Source organism: Colobus angolensis, unplaced genomic scaffold, assembly GCF_000951035.1.
Source record: "Colobus angolensis palliatus isolate OR3802 unplaced genomic scaffold, Cang.pa_1.0 Scaffold11, whole genome shotgun sequence".
NCBI classification, from domain to species: Eukaryota; Metazoa; Chordata; class Mammalia; order Primates; family Cercopithecidae; genus Colobus; species Colobus angolensis.
In genome coordinates, this window is record NW_012112030.1 from 18420240 (window position 1) to 18435750 (window position 15511).

General features: G+C 33.2%; 1 protein-coding gene across 6 annotated transcripts in view; it reads right to left on the reverse strand.

Moving 5' to 3' along the window:
• The window catches only part of C2CD5 (C2 calcium-dependent domain containing 5), a 95188-nt gene that overhangs the window by 55840 nt on the left and 23837 nt on the right, over nucleotides 1-15511 (reverse strand). For 3 of the 6 annotated variants that reach the window (XM_011955198.1, XM_011955219.1, XM_011955215.1), the window contains 3 exons: nucleotides 11866-12017; nucleotides 7450-7535; nucleotides 1182-1290 (listed from right to left, as the gene is read on the reverse strand). In XM_011955198.1, coding sequence (XP_011810588.1) covers nucleotides 1182-1290; nucleotides 7450-7535; nucleotides 11866-12017 — 347 coding nt within the window. Of the gene's footprint in view, nucleotides 1-1181; nucleotides 1291-6804; nucleotides 6838-7449; nucleotides 7536-11865; nucleotides 12018-12990; nucleotides 13116-15511 lie in introns of all 6 variants that reach the window. The other 3 variants (XM_011955206.1, XM_011955181.1, XM_011955191.1) reach the window with 2 other exon arrangements.

A 15511-nucleotide genomic window follows, 5' to 3' on the forward strand; every position in this document is an offset into this window, starting at 1 on the left:
AAAATATATACGTCTATATGCCAAATAAGAATACTAATATAACTTCAGGTTTAAAGTATGTTGATTGAGCATCTAGTCAATGAGAGATATAAGAACACATTCCATATGGAAAGTTCCCACTATTTATCATGCTTATTTTAGACATAGAAAAATCACCAGAGTATTTCTGATCCAAGGGCCTGAATCCAGTAGGACTTTGATGCCTACTTGCTTTTATAATTATGTTCCTATGTTTTAAAGAAGTAAGCTACTATTCTTACTCGTTTGCTTAAACAGAACAAATAGCTACATAAAAGAAACTGAGGGACCAGATATTAGTTTGTTTGTCTGCTTTTCAGTTCTTAGCTACTCTAGACAAAGTCTACAATTACTTTGTTGCCCATGCTGGATTCCACCACCAATGACAGAGTGGAATCCCAGTACAGTGCTGGAATCTCGGTTTTGTGTCTCCTAAGTGCTGCCTGGGCAGGCTGGAGGGGACAGGTGGCCATGGTCAAAGACAGTCCCAGTGTGTTCAAGTTACACAATGAGCTCTAAGAAATGACAGCTCCAGTCGCCTGCTCAGGAAGCGGGTCTTTGACCCATGGACTCATCTGGTTCCCTCTGCTACCTATCTGTTCCTATGACACCCACAGTGTTTACACAGGTCTTGTTGTGCTGCCAGTGTACACAGGCTGTTGCTCAAGTCTGGCTATGTTGCCCTGGGCTCAAGTGATCCTCCTTGCCTCGGCCTCGTGAGTAGCTGGGACTACAGTCACATGTTACCGTGCCCAGCTTTACAATTACATTTTTAAAAATACCTGTTTTAAGAAAAACAAAAATAAGCAATCTATAAAGAGCTACTGCTAATGAAAAGAACTAACATCTTAAACTAATGGCCATAATGGTCAATTTATAAAAATGTTTATCTCCCCTGGGTCAAAGAAAAGTTATTTAAGGATTTCCTTAAAGTGATATTGTGACCAAAAATAAATTAAGATTTGTTTTTTACAGAAAAGTAACTAAAATACACTTAGTTTATTTACAATTAAGATTACTACAAATATATTAAAGTAACATGCTAGTTTATACTTTCTTTTCATTTCTCTTTTCAGATAGATTTGGCTTTAAAAAATCATGAAAATCAATTTTAATAATCACAATTTAAATAAAGGAAACATTGAAACTTTTTAAGAACATACCAGGATTGTGGATACGATCCAAAAGCTTCACAGAACGTGCACTAACTACACCCCCAACGTGTACAAGGAATCCAGGAGGAAATGCCGTCAAGGTAAAAAATGGAAATTCCTAGTGGAAAGAACAGGGGAAAAATAAACTTACCGTGCGTAAAGTGTAAAAAATTTGCTGATTAAAAAGCTTGTCGTAAGCAAATGTATTACATCCCTTGAAACAAAAGGCCACCCATTCTACATTACACATGCTTTGTAATTAAAAGTTTTATTAAATGCTTAGAGTTTCAAATCCATTTCCCCATATATACAATGTTATACAGAATCCAAAGACCCATTTTGTCAGTTCTCAATGAGGAAAAAAAGAGTGTTCTTTCAATTTAAGATATTTAAAACATACTCTTCCTTCCTCTGAATCTCCAACTCTGATGGAACTTCTCAATAAGATGAGGGAACTGCCCTATCACTCTACCCCACTATCTATTTCTCAGTGGTATAGACACCCCCTTCACATGAACACCCAGTATAAGACACTGGTAAAGACTCTAAAAACCTGGGGCCAAGAGATCTAAATGAAAGTGGGACCAAGGGAGGGTAAGTGAGAGGCTAAGCAGTGTGGGTTAAGAGAAAGAGAATAGGGGCAAATATCAAGTTGAGGTGGGTAGAGAATCATTGCCTGAGGTTACTCTATCAACACCAATGTGGCACGAACAAATACAAGTGCATAAAGATACATTAAGGAAAGGTGACAGGTACATAGATAATAGCTAGGAAGGCAATAAAACTCCACAAGTTCTTGCACGCTTTATTCTCTCCTTCTCTCTTAAAGACATAAAATTCATCAACTTAGAGACAAAGAGAAACACAAGAAAGAGAAATGAAAAAGCCGAGAAAGGAAATTCATTGAAATAGCACCCAATAAGAAAACAGAGCTCCTGTGGAAACATGGAGGACCCTCACATTATACAAACTGGATGCAAGTAAGGATAACTTGATGTTTGACCCGTCTGGTTGCAAGATTAATGTAGCTCACTTAACTGGAATCACTTACCAGTAGCCTCAGCTATTTAGAACATAATTGAGCATAACTGAGAAAAATAAGCAAAACAGGGCTCTCAACAGTCAAAAGAACTGTTACGGTCTCAAGCACTAAAGCTCATATACTTTACTCATAAGAGATTCCCACAGATCATATTCATACTATATTACAGTAGTTATAAATTTTTATCTTAAGAACAAACAATTCTAAAATTTATCATGATCTTATTTTCAAGACCACCGCAGATTAAATGCAACAAATAAAAGTTGGTAAAGAGATACAGAATACCACCAGAAGCAGGCACATTAAAAGCAGCAAGAATTATTCACTGGCTGCTTCAAGCATGGAAAATATAAACTCACAAAAGCATGATCACAAAGCACAGCAACTTGGAATCATTTAGCACAAAAGCAATCAGTCCTGCGCAACTCAGTAACCCATGAAGATTGAGTATAAAAAAACATGTGTACACACACACAATTTAGAAATAAATTCAGTTCAAATTTAGAAGTAATCTTTAAACAAGAGAAAGAAAAATCTAGGCTACGTAAGAAAAGAGTAAAAAAACTACTCTATGGAAGTGGTTAGGTTTGGCCCAGCAGACAGGTAGAGGAAGATAAGGAAGAGGATGGAAGGAGAGTACGTCACTTATAATAAATGTATTATAATATGTTTAGTCAAAATGCATCCTTATTTCCATTTAAACTTCTTTTTCTGTCCTCCAAGTTTTATTCCTGGAAATCTAATAAAAACTGTGCAAACTAGAAGATCACCTCATAATGAATTCATATTTATTGTTAAGAAATTTGAATGTAAATGAAGTTTTGAGTCATAAAAATATTTGAATGGATTTATTGTTAGGCACAGCACACACAGGGGTAATTACACAATAATATAAGTGTGAAGAAAGAAGTTGGGAAAACAGTTTGGTAGTCACTGAGCAAGTCCATTTGAACTTTATAAATGTGAGTTTTAAATGAGAAATGTATAGGTAAGCTTATATTATTAATAATGTAGTTAGGTTCAGTGTTAGGATCACTTAAATTTTAATACTTCCTCAAAATATCTGAAGCATGTGGTGGTCTCACAGAATAAAAAATCACTTTATATGTAATCTTTCTACTTAAATCTTTCAAATATCTAGACAAGAGATACTGAAAGTAACATTTTTGTGAGCTAAATGGAAGACAGTACTTCCTTTTCCCTTCTAAAGAAATTAAATAGGTACATTATGTATTAGAAAATATTTTCATATAAGATTTTACATAAGTATGAATAAATGAACCTAAATGACTTTTCAATTCAGGGTTCTTTACCCTTCTCCCCAAAGTTCTTTGTTTGGGGTAAAGAAATGAGGGGAAGCATCGTACTGGAGCTGGTCAGAAAGAAACACACAGGGCGATGGCTGTCCAAAGAGGCCACGACTCACTCTCCACCTTACGTGTCCCCAATTCACTTACTCGGCACACCAATTCATTCTAAAACACAAAATTTAACCTATAATAAATAAAAAATCTCATTGTTATTTAACCAAAACTCTGTCTTCATACAATTCTCTTATTAGAAGACCTACTGCTGAAATCTATAGCAGATTGTTAAGTACCTATCATCACCACCATAACTAGCAACTACTGTCAAGTACTTCTATGTGCCAGGCCCTGCAGTCTGTGCTTTATAACCTTTCCCAAATGAGAGAAGTACTATTATCTCCATTTTTTTTATACGAAAAACTGAACTCAAGAGGGCCTTGTATTCCTAGATTCTTTGTGACCAACAAACTTTATCATCTGGTTTCACTTTCACTTAGAGTTACGGATTTGATTTTATTACACCTGACGAATTTACAGATTTTTCTTCTGTTTAAAAGAATAGTTTTCGCTGGGCACAGTGGCTCATGCCTGTAATCCCAGCACTTTGAGAGGCTGAGGTGGGTGGATCACCTGAGGTCAGGAGTTCAAGAACAGCCTGGTCAACATAGTGAAACCCTGTCTCTACTAAAAATACAAAAATTAGCCAGGCATGGTGGCAGATGCCTGTAATCCCAGTTACTCGAGAGGCTGAAGCAGGAGAATTGCTTGAATCCTGGAGGCAGAGGTTGCAGTGAGCCAAGATCACGCCATTGCCCTCCAGCCTGGGCAAGAAGAGCAAAACTTCATCTCAATTAAAAAAAAAAAAAAGAATAGCTTCCTTAAGATCAGCCCAAGCACATCCTGCTTTCAACGCCTAGATGTGAATTTCAGGAATTGCAGAAGAAATTTTCTCCAGAAAGTCTTCATATTTAAAGTAGCTTTCCCTGGGGTACCTAGATAAAGTTACATGTTGATGATCTGACATAAGCCAAGGGCAGGCAGCATAAACATATTTAATAGTGTGTGCTCAAAGACAGGTTAGTTGAAAAATTATGAGAGCACAATGGGAGTATTCTTTTAAAAAGAGATTTAAATAGGATTTTTCTTAGGAGATATTTAAATAGTTTATTCTTTAAATCAAATACTCTTTTTATTATTGCAAAAGACTAAACTTTCTAGATATAAAATCAATAACAGATTTCTACCATGATTTATTGTACAATTTTACTCTCACTTCTAAAAAGATCAAAATTCTTCAAGTGTTTACCTTATATCAATGTTTCCCAAAATGTGTTCCTCACTAACAGGTATTTTAAAAGGAAAGTTCTAATAAAATGTACTTGGGAAATCCTAGGTCAAACTAAGTTACTAGGTTTCTTGACTGAAGGAACTAAAAAAGTACTTCCATATTTTCTCACAGGTAAAATAAAAGTCTTATTGAAAAAGCAAATCTGGCTGAGCACTGTGGCTCATGCCTCTAATCCCACCACTCTAAGAGGCTGAGATGGGAGGATCACTCGAGCCCAGAAGTTCGAAACCAGCCTGAGCATCATAGAGAGAGCCTCTCTCCTAATTAATTAATTAAATATCTATTTACTTTACATCAAAAAATTCATAGGTGGAAGTTAAATCTAAATAAAACTTTTATCTCTATTTCTCATCTACCAAAAACCCGGCAATGCTTCCGTGAGAGTAAAGAATAACACTTTTAATTTTGATAACTACTACTTGAATAATCCATAAAAGAGATTCGGCAAATAAAGTTTCTCTTTCCTCAAGAAAAAAAAAAAAAAGTCATATAATTTATTAAGGGTTGTTTACCAAGAGATAGAAATGAATATGAAACATTATATAAGTAGAGCATGTCAGTGACATAATCTAGTGTTCAGGTTAGCAGAATTAAGTCATATCTGAACACGTATGGGGAAAATTCTTCATACTTCTTGTTTTTCCCAAAACAAAAGCCATACTAATGGCAGTCACAAGTGAATAGGAAAGCCAAATATGATAATGCTTTTGCTGCTTACTTTGTACACAAGGTAGAGAAGTAGTTTCATAAACCTAAATAATTGCTACTTCGAGGTTAGACGATGTAGATGTACTGCCAACTCAGGACTGACAAAGTTGTAAATGAAACTATAGTTCTCTACACCTTTGCTGTTAATTACATGAAGATTATTTAGTAATCTATGTCCAATGAGTAAATGTGTCCAAATTTTAAGAATGTTTAAATGCATATTTGAAAACACAAATTTTATCCAAACTAAATTCAAAATGGTTTTCATTGCTTAATATTGTTTTCCCTTAAAGTGAGATGGTTTTTAAAGATTCTTGGTACAGACAGTAAAGTCACAGGCACAACATACAAGTAAAATCTTATTATATAGAATTTCAAGGGAATCCACATTTTTCTGTTACTGTGAATTCCGGAATGGTAATTTGATTATAAGCAAGCATATTCCTATTGTGAAAAACTCTGTAGAGAACATAATAATGGAACAGGGAAAAAGATAAGAGCATTCTGGCCAAAAAAAATGGTAAGTGAATGCACACACACACCTTCACTCTGACCCTCTTCAATGTTTTCAGTCTTTTGTTACACTTGGTTTTAATAGTTGATCTGAATGTTTAGGTGGGCCTTTTGGTGGCAGTTGTAGGTTTGCCTGCAAGGTGCAAGAGTGGCTGGAAGGTAACTGCTGCTTGATAGAGCATGAAGCAAAAAATGAGCTAAAGCCTCATCATTGCTTAGTTCAGCTCTGCTCTCTCCAGCCTGGTCTAAGTAAACAGTGCATACACAGATACTGTCAGCATAAGGAGGGAAAAGTCTAGAAAACAAATTGTACCAACTTCTAGAGGAGAAATACTTTAGTTTTATGAAATGTATCCTTTTACAGGTATTTATTCTTTCACCTTTTTTCTCCCAAATGCTAGTGTAATATAGAACATGTAAAAGAAAATTCTGTGAATGCTTATAGCTTCCAAATCAGACATAATGAAAGCTATAGAACTACGTCTTAAAATTATTGACATGACATATATAACATGCACCATATTAGTTAGTAGAAAAAAGAACATGAGCCTCACAGTGCTATTAAATTTAAAAAGAAAAAAACTTTTGCATTATGAAAAGACAAATGCTGTCAACATTTGCTAAAAGCTTAAATAAAACTTAAATGATCAAGACTAAAACTAGAAAAGCTATCAATACAAGAAATAGGCTCTCACACATTTTTTGGAAACATACCCGCCTTCTACAGAACCTATGAGGCGATCCTCCCTTAGCAATGAAGTTTATTAAAAAAAAAGAGAGAGAGAAATCATCCAAAAACTGTAACTGCTTATTTTCCCAATCAACAAATACAGCTAAATATCAAACTTACAATAACTAAAATAGATGCATTACAATGAATAACCACATTATACTAATCTTTAGAAATATAGAATCTGTACATTTCTTATTCCTAAGAGATTGGCCAATGATAAAAGTAATCTCAGCAAACAAATATATTTATATACTAAGGAATTATTTTTAATATAATAAAATGCTACTTGAATACTTTTTTCTGCAAAAATGTTTACCATCTCCTTTCCAATAATAAATGTAATGGAAAATTACTTCAGCATTCAATAGGTATTCTCGAAAATAGTATTTCTGATAAAAGATTAAATGACAAAACAAAAATTATTATTATTATGTAATTATTCCAAATCAAAGGTAATTATCCATAAACAAATTACTTTGACATCTTAAATCCATTTTGGACTTCAAAACTGCAATATTATAGATGTGTAACCAAAACAGTTCATGAAAACATGTAAGTACACGGAAGCATAAGATAACAAAGTCATATTAACAGTGTAAGAATAAAGAATATCAAGTGAATCTTACCCTCTGTTCCAACGCTGATTGAGTCTGTTGTCTTAAAAGAGCTTTAAAGGGCCCCCCTTCTTTTCCAGCACTACCACTTCCCATTCCTACAGAACATCAGTACATAAATAACAACCAAAAAACAACAACTATAGAAACAAAGTTTAATTGCATTCATCTTCATAAACATCATGAGTTGAAATGTGATAAAATGATCGAAACATTTAAAGCACTGGGGATGACAACTAAAGCACATATTTTACTCTACTTTTATTCACAAAGTTTTCTTTAGATGCAAGATGTCAGAGCCCTACGGACCCCAGCTAGTTTCGGACTTAATTTTTTCTGAAAATTATAAGAAAAATTATGTTAAGGTGATGAAACTTTCCATAATATTCCATTTTAAAAGCTAAGTCTTTTAATTAATTAAAATAATCAAGATAATAACAATTACTATGCTAACAATTTAGGAATACTAAAAAATGAGAAATATGTCTGATTAAATTTAAATAGAGACAAAAGCACTACTTGTGCTCACTTAAAATATTCCAAAATTCTCTAAAAAACATAAAATTTAGGTGATTTTGAAATATAGTCAAATCTATTTTCTTATAACTTCCCATTTCTAAACATATCATGACAAAACAGTATTAATTTCATACTTGTCAACGCTCATTCACAAAAATCAACATAAACTTTTTTTAAATAAACAAAAAACCACGGACATGTAATAGAGACATCACAAATGTACATAGTTATGAATGAAAGAAGTACCTTTCCCAAGCTCTTAGATATATTTTTTATGGCTTCATTTTAAATTTCTTTCCCTACCTTATTTTATTGTTCTGACCATGCCAATAGATCAACGATGGTCAAAGAATCACAGAAAGCAGGGGACAGGTAAGAAGCCAGTGCTCTACAGACTAGAGTTCATCCCATCCCTTTCAAAACTGAAGATGCATACAGCCAAATTTACTACAATGACTTAAAAAGAAACTAATTAACTTTTACATTTTTAGCTGTTCTTGGATAAGGAAACAAAGGTTAGCATATGTATAGTCCCATTCTGTTCTTAAAAAAAAAAAAAGATTTTTCTTATAGTAATCTGAACATTATTTTTAGAGACTATACAATACTAAACATAGAAATGAAACTAAGATCTTTATATGAAGCATATTAAAAGCCAGAAAATAAAATGTAAATTTGTAGTGATAAGTGAAATATCAGAAAATATATCAGAAAAATTTAATAATTAATGCAACAGACAGAAAAAAAAAAAGATAATGAAAGAGTACCACCAAAATGAGACTTAAACTGATTCAAACAGAATAATTTACTAATGTAACCATATGGTTTAGCAACATGATGATACAGGTCCAATGTGAATGGAGTTGGTATGAAGAGAAAGAAAGTAAAGCATCTAAAACAGAAACTGTAGTAATAAGAATCTAATAATATTAGAAATACCCAGATCTATGTCCTTAGACATATAATTTTTTAATATATAAAATAATTTGGCAGAATATTCACGATTAGCCATCAAGTAATCCTCAATTATATCCTTATAACTCCAATTATTCAACTGTCTACCAGTAAGAAAAATAATAGAAAGGCATCTTGTATAAAATATCCAATAATTCTTTACAGCATGAAAAATAAAGGGATTAAAAAGCTGACATAATGTGATCCTACCAGAAGCAGCCAGGAACAGCTCTTCACTGAAAGAAACACTTTTCCTCAGAACTGGGCTGACAAGGCTAGAATGATGAGGGGTAAGGCTAGATTCCGAGAGGAGGAGACAGGACTTTTTAAGATGAAGGGAACCACAAGAGAGAGAGGGGGAGCTGGGACACAGGTAAATCCTAGGTCCCTGTGGGTAAGGTGCTGTGGAGGAAAGTAGCAGAGAAAAGATGCAGATTCAGAAGATGATCAAAAAATGCAGGCTAAGGAAAGCAATGATGAGGCAAAATATAACAATAAAAATGAACTTTAAAATGTACAGACAAATTACACTAAGCAAATGAAAAGTCACTAGCAAGACCATCTATCCCACAAAATGTAAATAAAAGGCATAGTCTAAAACTTAACAAAACCTTTACTAACTTCACATTCACTAAAATTTTTTAAATCACTAACTTAGGATTTTATGTGATTCTAATAACTTTTAATTGATGTCTTCAAAATACTTAACTTGCCTGCCCTTTTTGGCTTAAGAATTTGTAAGATTAAAATGTACCACATTTTCAAATGTTTAGAGCCAGACTTGCTGCCTAAAATATAAACACTTATTTAAAGTTATAAAGGTGCAGTACTTCAAATGTTACTAACTTTAGATAGCATTTATGGGCACTTTAATTGAATACCCATAAAAAATACTCAGTACTGGATTAGGTAAACAGTTGTCAGTATTGATTTTAATATTAACTTCTTTCTGTCCAGTTTTGAGATACATATTAATGCTTTTCTTTTTCCTCTAAAATGTTTAATACTTTACTCTGATCATAGTATTATTTGCATTTACCAAGATTTGAGTACCCTAAGGGTCAAATACCCTCTGCAAAAACTATACATAGTTAAAAGACTGGCTAAAAATATTAGCAAAAATCAAGTATCAAATCAATATTCTAACACTAGTAAATCTAAAATTCCACTATTAAATACTTGGGAAAAAATATAAAAATAAAACCTTGTAAATGTCAAAATTAGTATCTAGAGAAATAAATATAAAAGTTTTTAAAAGAGACCTACCAGAAAAACAGATAATGTAGCTTGAACTACAAACAGAAAAAAAAAAAAAAAAATTCCATCTAAATGTCATTTATTCTACTTTTGGATTCCCAAATAAATTATAATCAGCTTCTGACTGTCCATTATTTCTCAAGACACTGATTCTGATATAGGTAAATTAGAAGGCAGAAAATCACGAAATACAGGCTGAAATTTTAGTTTTAGAACTTTTATAACAATCACAATTGTTCCATTTGAAGTCTCCATGAGATAGGAGTGCTCCTCAGGACAATTCAGAGAGATTCAGGGACTCACAATATAAGGCCAAGGGGCTGAAAATTGCTAATGGTATATAAATAAGCTATAGAAGTAATAAATAATTTTAGGAAAAACAATATTATTTAGAGGCAGCTTATAAATATAGGAATACATGGGAATAACACCCCATTTGTAAATAAAAAAAAATTTTTTTTTTTTTTGAGACGGAGTCTCGCTCTGTCGCCCGGGCGGGAGTGCAGTGGCCGGATCTCAGCTCACTGCAAGCTCCGCCTCCCGGGTTCCCGCCATTCTCCTGCCTCAGCCTCCCGAGTAGCTGGGACTACAGGCGCCTGCCACCTCGCCCGGCTAGATTTTTGTATTTTTTAGTAGAGACGGGGTTTCACCGGGTTAGCCAAGATGGTCTCGATCTCCTGACCTCGTGATCCGCCCGTCTCGGCCTCCCAAAGTGCTGGGATTACAGGCTTGAGCCACCGTGCCCGGCCTACAGCCTTTTTAAAAAATGATCTTTCCTTAGAAGTAGCACTGCTTTGGATTTAGACTTCTTTTCCTTGTTTTCACAAAATCTAGGATTGTTTTATAAATTTCTAACATACAAATAGGGCTATTAAAAAATATTAATTAAAAATAACAAATAACTGTTTAAATCATCTGATGGGAAAACTATCAGACAAAAATACTATTTATAAAAATTTCACACCATTAACTTTTAAGTTTAATTTATTTTAAATTTTTCTAAACAATAACACTTTAATGATTTAAATAAGTTAATTCTATTCTAAGGTATAAGGAAATAATCTGATTTTTCATCAACTTTTTATTATAAAACATTTTCATGAAAACCCAGAAATCATTCATCAAAATACAATAGAAAAGAAAAAGATATAAATTTAATAAACAGAAAAATTTAAGAATAAGTAAAAATGCTATTTTCTAACCTAGAAAAACTAGCAAAACCAAACATTTTAAATATCCAGTTAATAGATAGATGTACTCTAATACAACCATTTCAGTGGTTAAAAGTTTTTTCATAATAAAATCTTAGAATTATATTCATTAATAGGCAGAAATAATAAATTCAAAAATGCTTGTATGCAACTGATTACAAGCTACTAGTGTTACTTTTTAGTCAAATGTTTTAAGATGTTATTCCTCTTAATTTGAGCATAAAATGAAAAATGTCTATATGCCAAAATAAATCGTGGACTGTGATATCTACACTAAGATTAAATCAATGAAATGTAGACAAGATAATTTCTGAATTATACAAAATTTTCATATTTTAATTGCAGTAACTGTAAATGGTCAGTATTCACACTTTCTTTTTAACTTAAGTGCCAAAAACAAGAGGAAAGATTTGGATGGAAAGCTCATAAGAAATAGAAACAAATTTTTTAAAAAAGAAAAAACAAAAGGTGGGTGGAAGCGCCTTACCAGTTTTGGGTGTCAAACTCAAATCTGTGTCAGAAGAAGAGGACTGTCGACTGTAGGACTTGGAAGGTGAAAAGGAATAGGTTTGGTTTTTCAGAGGGGTTGAGGGTCCTGATGAGTGAGTATTGGGATTGGGATCTTCATTGAAGGGAATCCTGCCAGAAGAAGGTGGAGAAATATTAAGTAATCATGTGCCAAAGGGCTTGACGGGTGGCAGCATGATCCAAACACCAGGAAAGAATTGGGGCAGGGCCAGCAGTCATTTCTTACGTGTGGAGCTGGGAATGAGGCCAAAGACAACCAATTGCTGTTTAACCATTCATCACTCTCCAGATAAATATTATCTGCATTGAAACAGTTAATAAGCCAAGTGAAAAAGCAAAAAAGCATGAAATGACAGACCAAGGGGATAAAAAATATCAAAAGGAGAAATAAAAAGAATATATGACAAAATATTTTCAAATAATGCTGTTAAGTTACGAAAGAAAAATGGTAACTACAAGCGGTGCGTGTAAATATTCATAATTGTTTTTATATTTGCACACACACAGATATCCTCAAAATAAAAAATGTTTCCTTATCCTATAGCAGCAAGAGTGCCACAGCTAAAAACACAGCAGAGAGAAAAATGAATACAGCTACACAGAAACATTGCCTTTAATGCAGAATAGTTGCTTACCTGTTCTCCAATAGTTCTCTTCCACAGAATGAAATAGAACCTACTGTAATAGGTTTTGTATATAAAGAAAATAAGCAAATTGGAAGCTTTGGCAGCTACTTCATTTAGAATCTAATCATCAATTTTATTTTTAAGCAAATGAAGAAATAATTACAAAAATATGTATGGGAGGATTCACCTCAAAACTCACAGTACACATACACAAAATAGCATTATTTGAGGATCTGTGGAAGAGACTTTGGAAGCTGGAAAAATACCTTCACTTCCATATAGTTAGAGACTCTGTGGCAGCTAAATACAGAAGTTCCTCACTGCAGCTGGACTTCGAGTAAGAAAAGGATGAAGCAAAGACTTGTGGTACCTGCCTACACTACCTGCCTGCCTGCCTCTGCAGCCACTCTGCCCGTGGCCTGCATCTCCCCAGCTCTGGAGTCTGAGCAGTCTCGTACCAGTATAGATGAGAGTGGGAACAGACACAGAGAAGTTCTGAGTAAGTCGTGAGCCAGTAGCAGTGTGAATTGGGCTGTTGTGAGTCGAGCGGCATCCATGGCTTGGAGGATGAACCAGCGGAGACCTGAGGGAATTTGCGGTCAAAGTGGAAGAAAAGAAAACAATACATACAACAGATTGCAGAGTTATGTTAAAATAATTTCAAAGGAGCTTTAGTTAGGGAAGAGAACTTATTTTTTTAATCCCTAGCATGCAAAAAACAAGTTGAAATTGAAAAATAGCTAAATATTAATTTGTTAGGATACAGTCATAGTTTTAAAGTATCCGATTAATAAATTAATTGTGATTAATTTATTAATTGTGAATAAGAAAATGGCAAGCAGAATAGTCAATGAAATTAAATGAGAACAAGACTAAGATCTGTATTTTAAGTTTCCTTAACATATTTGTTATTATTTTCATCACAACAGAACTCACTATGCACTATTTATGGGGAGGGACACCCATAAAAGTAAAAAATCAAATATGAAGTTCTTATATTACTTTTGAAACTGAGATATGAATTGCTGATATAATTAATCATATTTTCTATAAAGAAAGTTAAATAACTGTCTAGGTTACTAAGATAGGGGTACTTAAGAATATGAGAGATGACAGCATAAAAAGAAATGAGTGAACTGAACGGATATATGCAGATAAACGTATTCCAGTATTTCTATACACCAAATATATAGCTTAAAATCAGGTTACACTGGAAGCAAAACAAGGGGCCCTTGCTTTTAAAGACATCTTCATAAAACAATGTCAATAACTTTGGCTCTCATACAGAATATATTATATAAACTATATTCCCAATCAAAATTTTCTAAGATATCAACTTACATCCTATAATAAACCATATCTATGTGTGTATATACTTAGAGCAGTTATACGAGAATACATTGATATATAACATTTGAAATTTTTAAGAAAAAATTTGGCTAAAAGGATTACATTGAATGTTGTAAAAAGGTATAATACATAAGAATCCTGAATTTAATATCAGCAATTATTTCATTGTGCAATGCCTTTGCTTACACACGAGGGAAACAGAATCATATGAATCATATGTGAGTACGCTCTGAAAAACTATCATCCCCATTTTAAAGGCAGGCCAAGAGCCCAACTTTACCTGATCTTTTTTTTCCTTTTCCACTGCTATATTACTGACTGCCCAGGAACATTCCCCAATTCACAATTGGTCAAGGTTCAAACATGAGCTATCACTAATTGATCATAATAGTCCTTCCTAAGGTCTACAGACTACTTTCGGAAAATATTACTGATTTTACAATAGCAGAAATGTTTCTACATTTGTTGCTAATAGAAATTAAAAAATATTTACTACAATGGATAAAAATCAAACAATTCATTGGTGATCTACTTTTACACATAAAAAAAGTAAGGTTTTGTTTTTGTTTTTATTTCTCCGCTGAAGTGAGAAAAAGTGTAAGAATTCTCAAAAAGAATTTAAAAATCCAAAACTTAAAAATAAACAAAGCTATATTTATTATAATCAGTACTATACACAGGAGAATTTGTCTCTTAGCACTTTTCTTAAGTAAAGAAGCAATAACTCATACTTAAAAGCACTTTCTATCGTCAAGAGAGTTAAGCTGGAAAACACCAAAGGGATTTATAGTGTGCATGACACTAAACATCTAAAAGAAAAAAACAAACTTAGGAAGTAGAACACACCATTAATATAGGTAAAATAAAATGAAAAAAACTAAAATGAACAGTATAAAATGCTCAAATTATGGCATCAAATTAAAATTCAAATACACCGGAACATCACCATAATGTATTCTTGGAGTTTTCTGATTTGATCAGTCTCTCTGCATGAAAGGATGCCTCATAATAATAACCTGTGGTATTTATAATATTAATATTCCTTTCCAGTCAAATAACATAATCTAGACAACCTTTTATCAAATTCCTGTCTAGAATCAACAATATTACATGATAATTAAATACCAGAATAGCTATAATCAGCTGAATCATAAAATAGGCTTTGAAATAGAACCCAAATTGCTTCATTATCAAAAATACAATGAAGCTAGTTGAAATAAAACAGCCTGAGTATTGAGGGTTTTTTCAAAATAACTTGACTTTATTAGTAAGATGCCTTTCAGAAAATCCTAAGGAAGGAACTTAGGTTCATCATGAGGCTACAAAAAGATTAGAAAAGGAGAAGACACACACAATCCCAGAAGATTTACGCTAATATAACTCTTCCTGAATGTATGCAAAACATATACCCCTGCTATCCTTATTTCTAAGAAAGCAACAGGTAATATAGCTTTCTCATTCTCTTTCAACTAAGTAACTTACTTAAATTGGCTTAAACTTGCACTTTAATTTGCTACTAAATATTTACTTAAATTTGCCACAGAGATAGGGAAAAACAATCTGAATCCCTCAAAAAGCTAAACCTGCAATCGGACTCTACTGCTGGCAGCTGGCAATTCTTATCTTTCC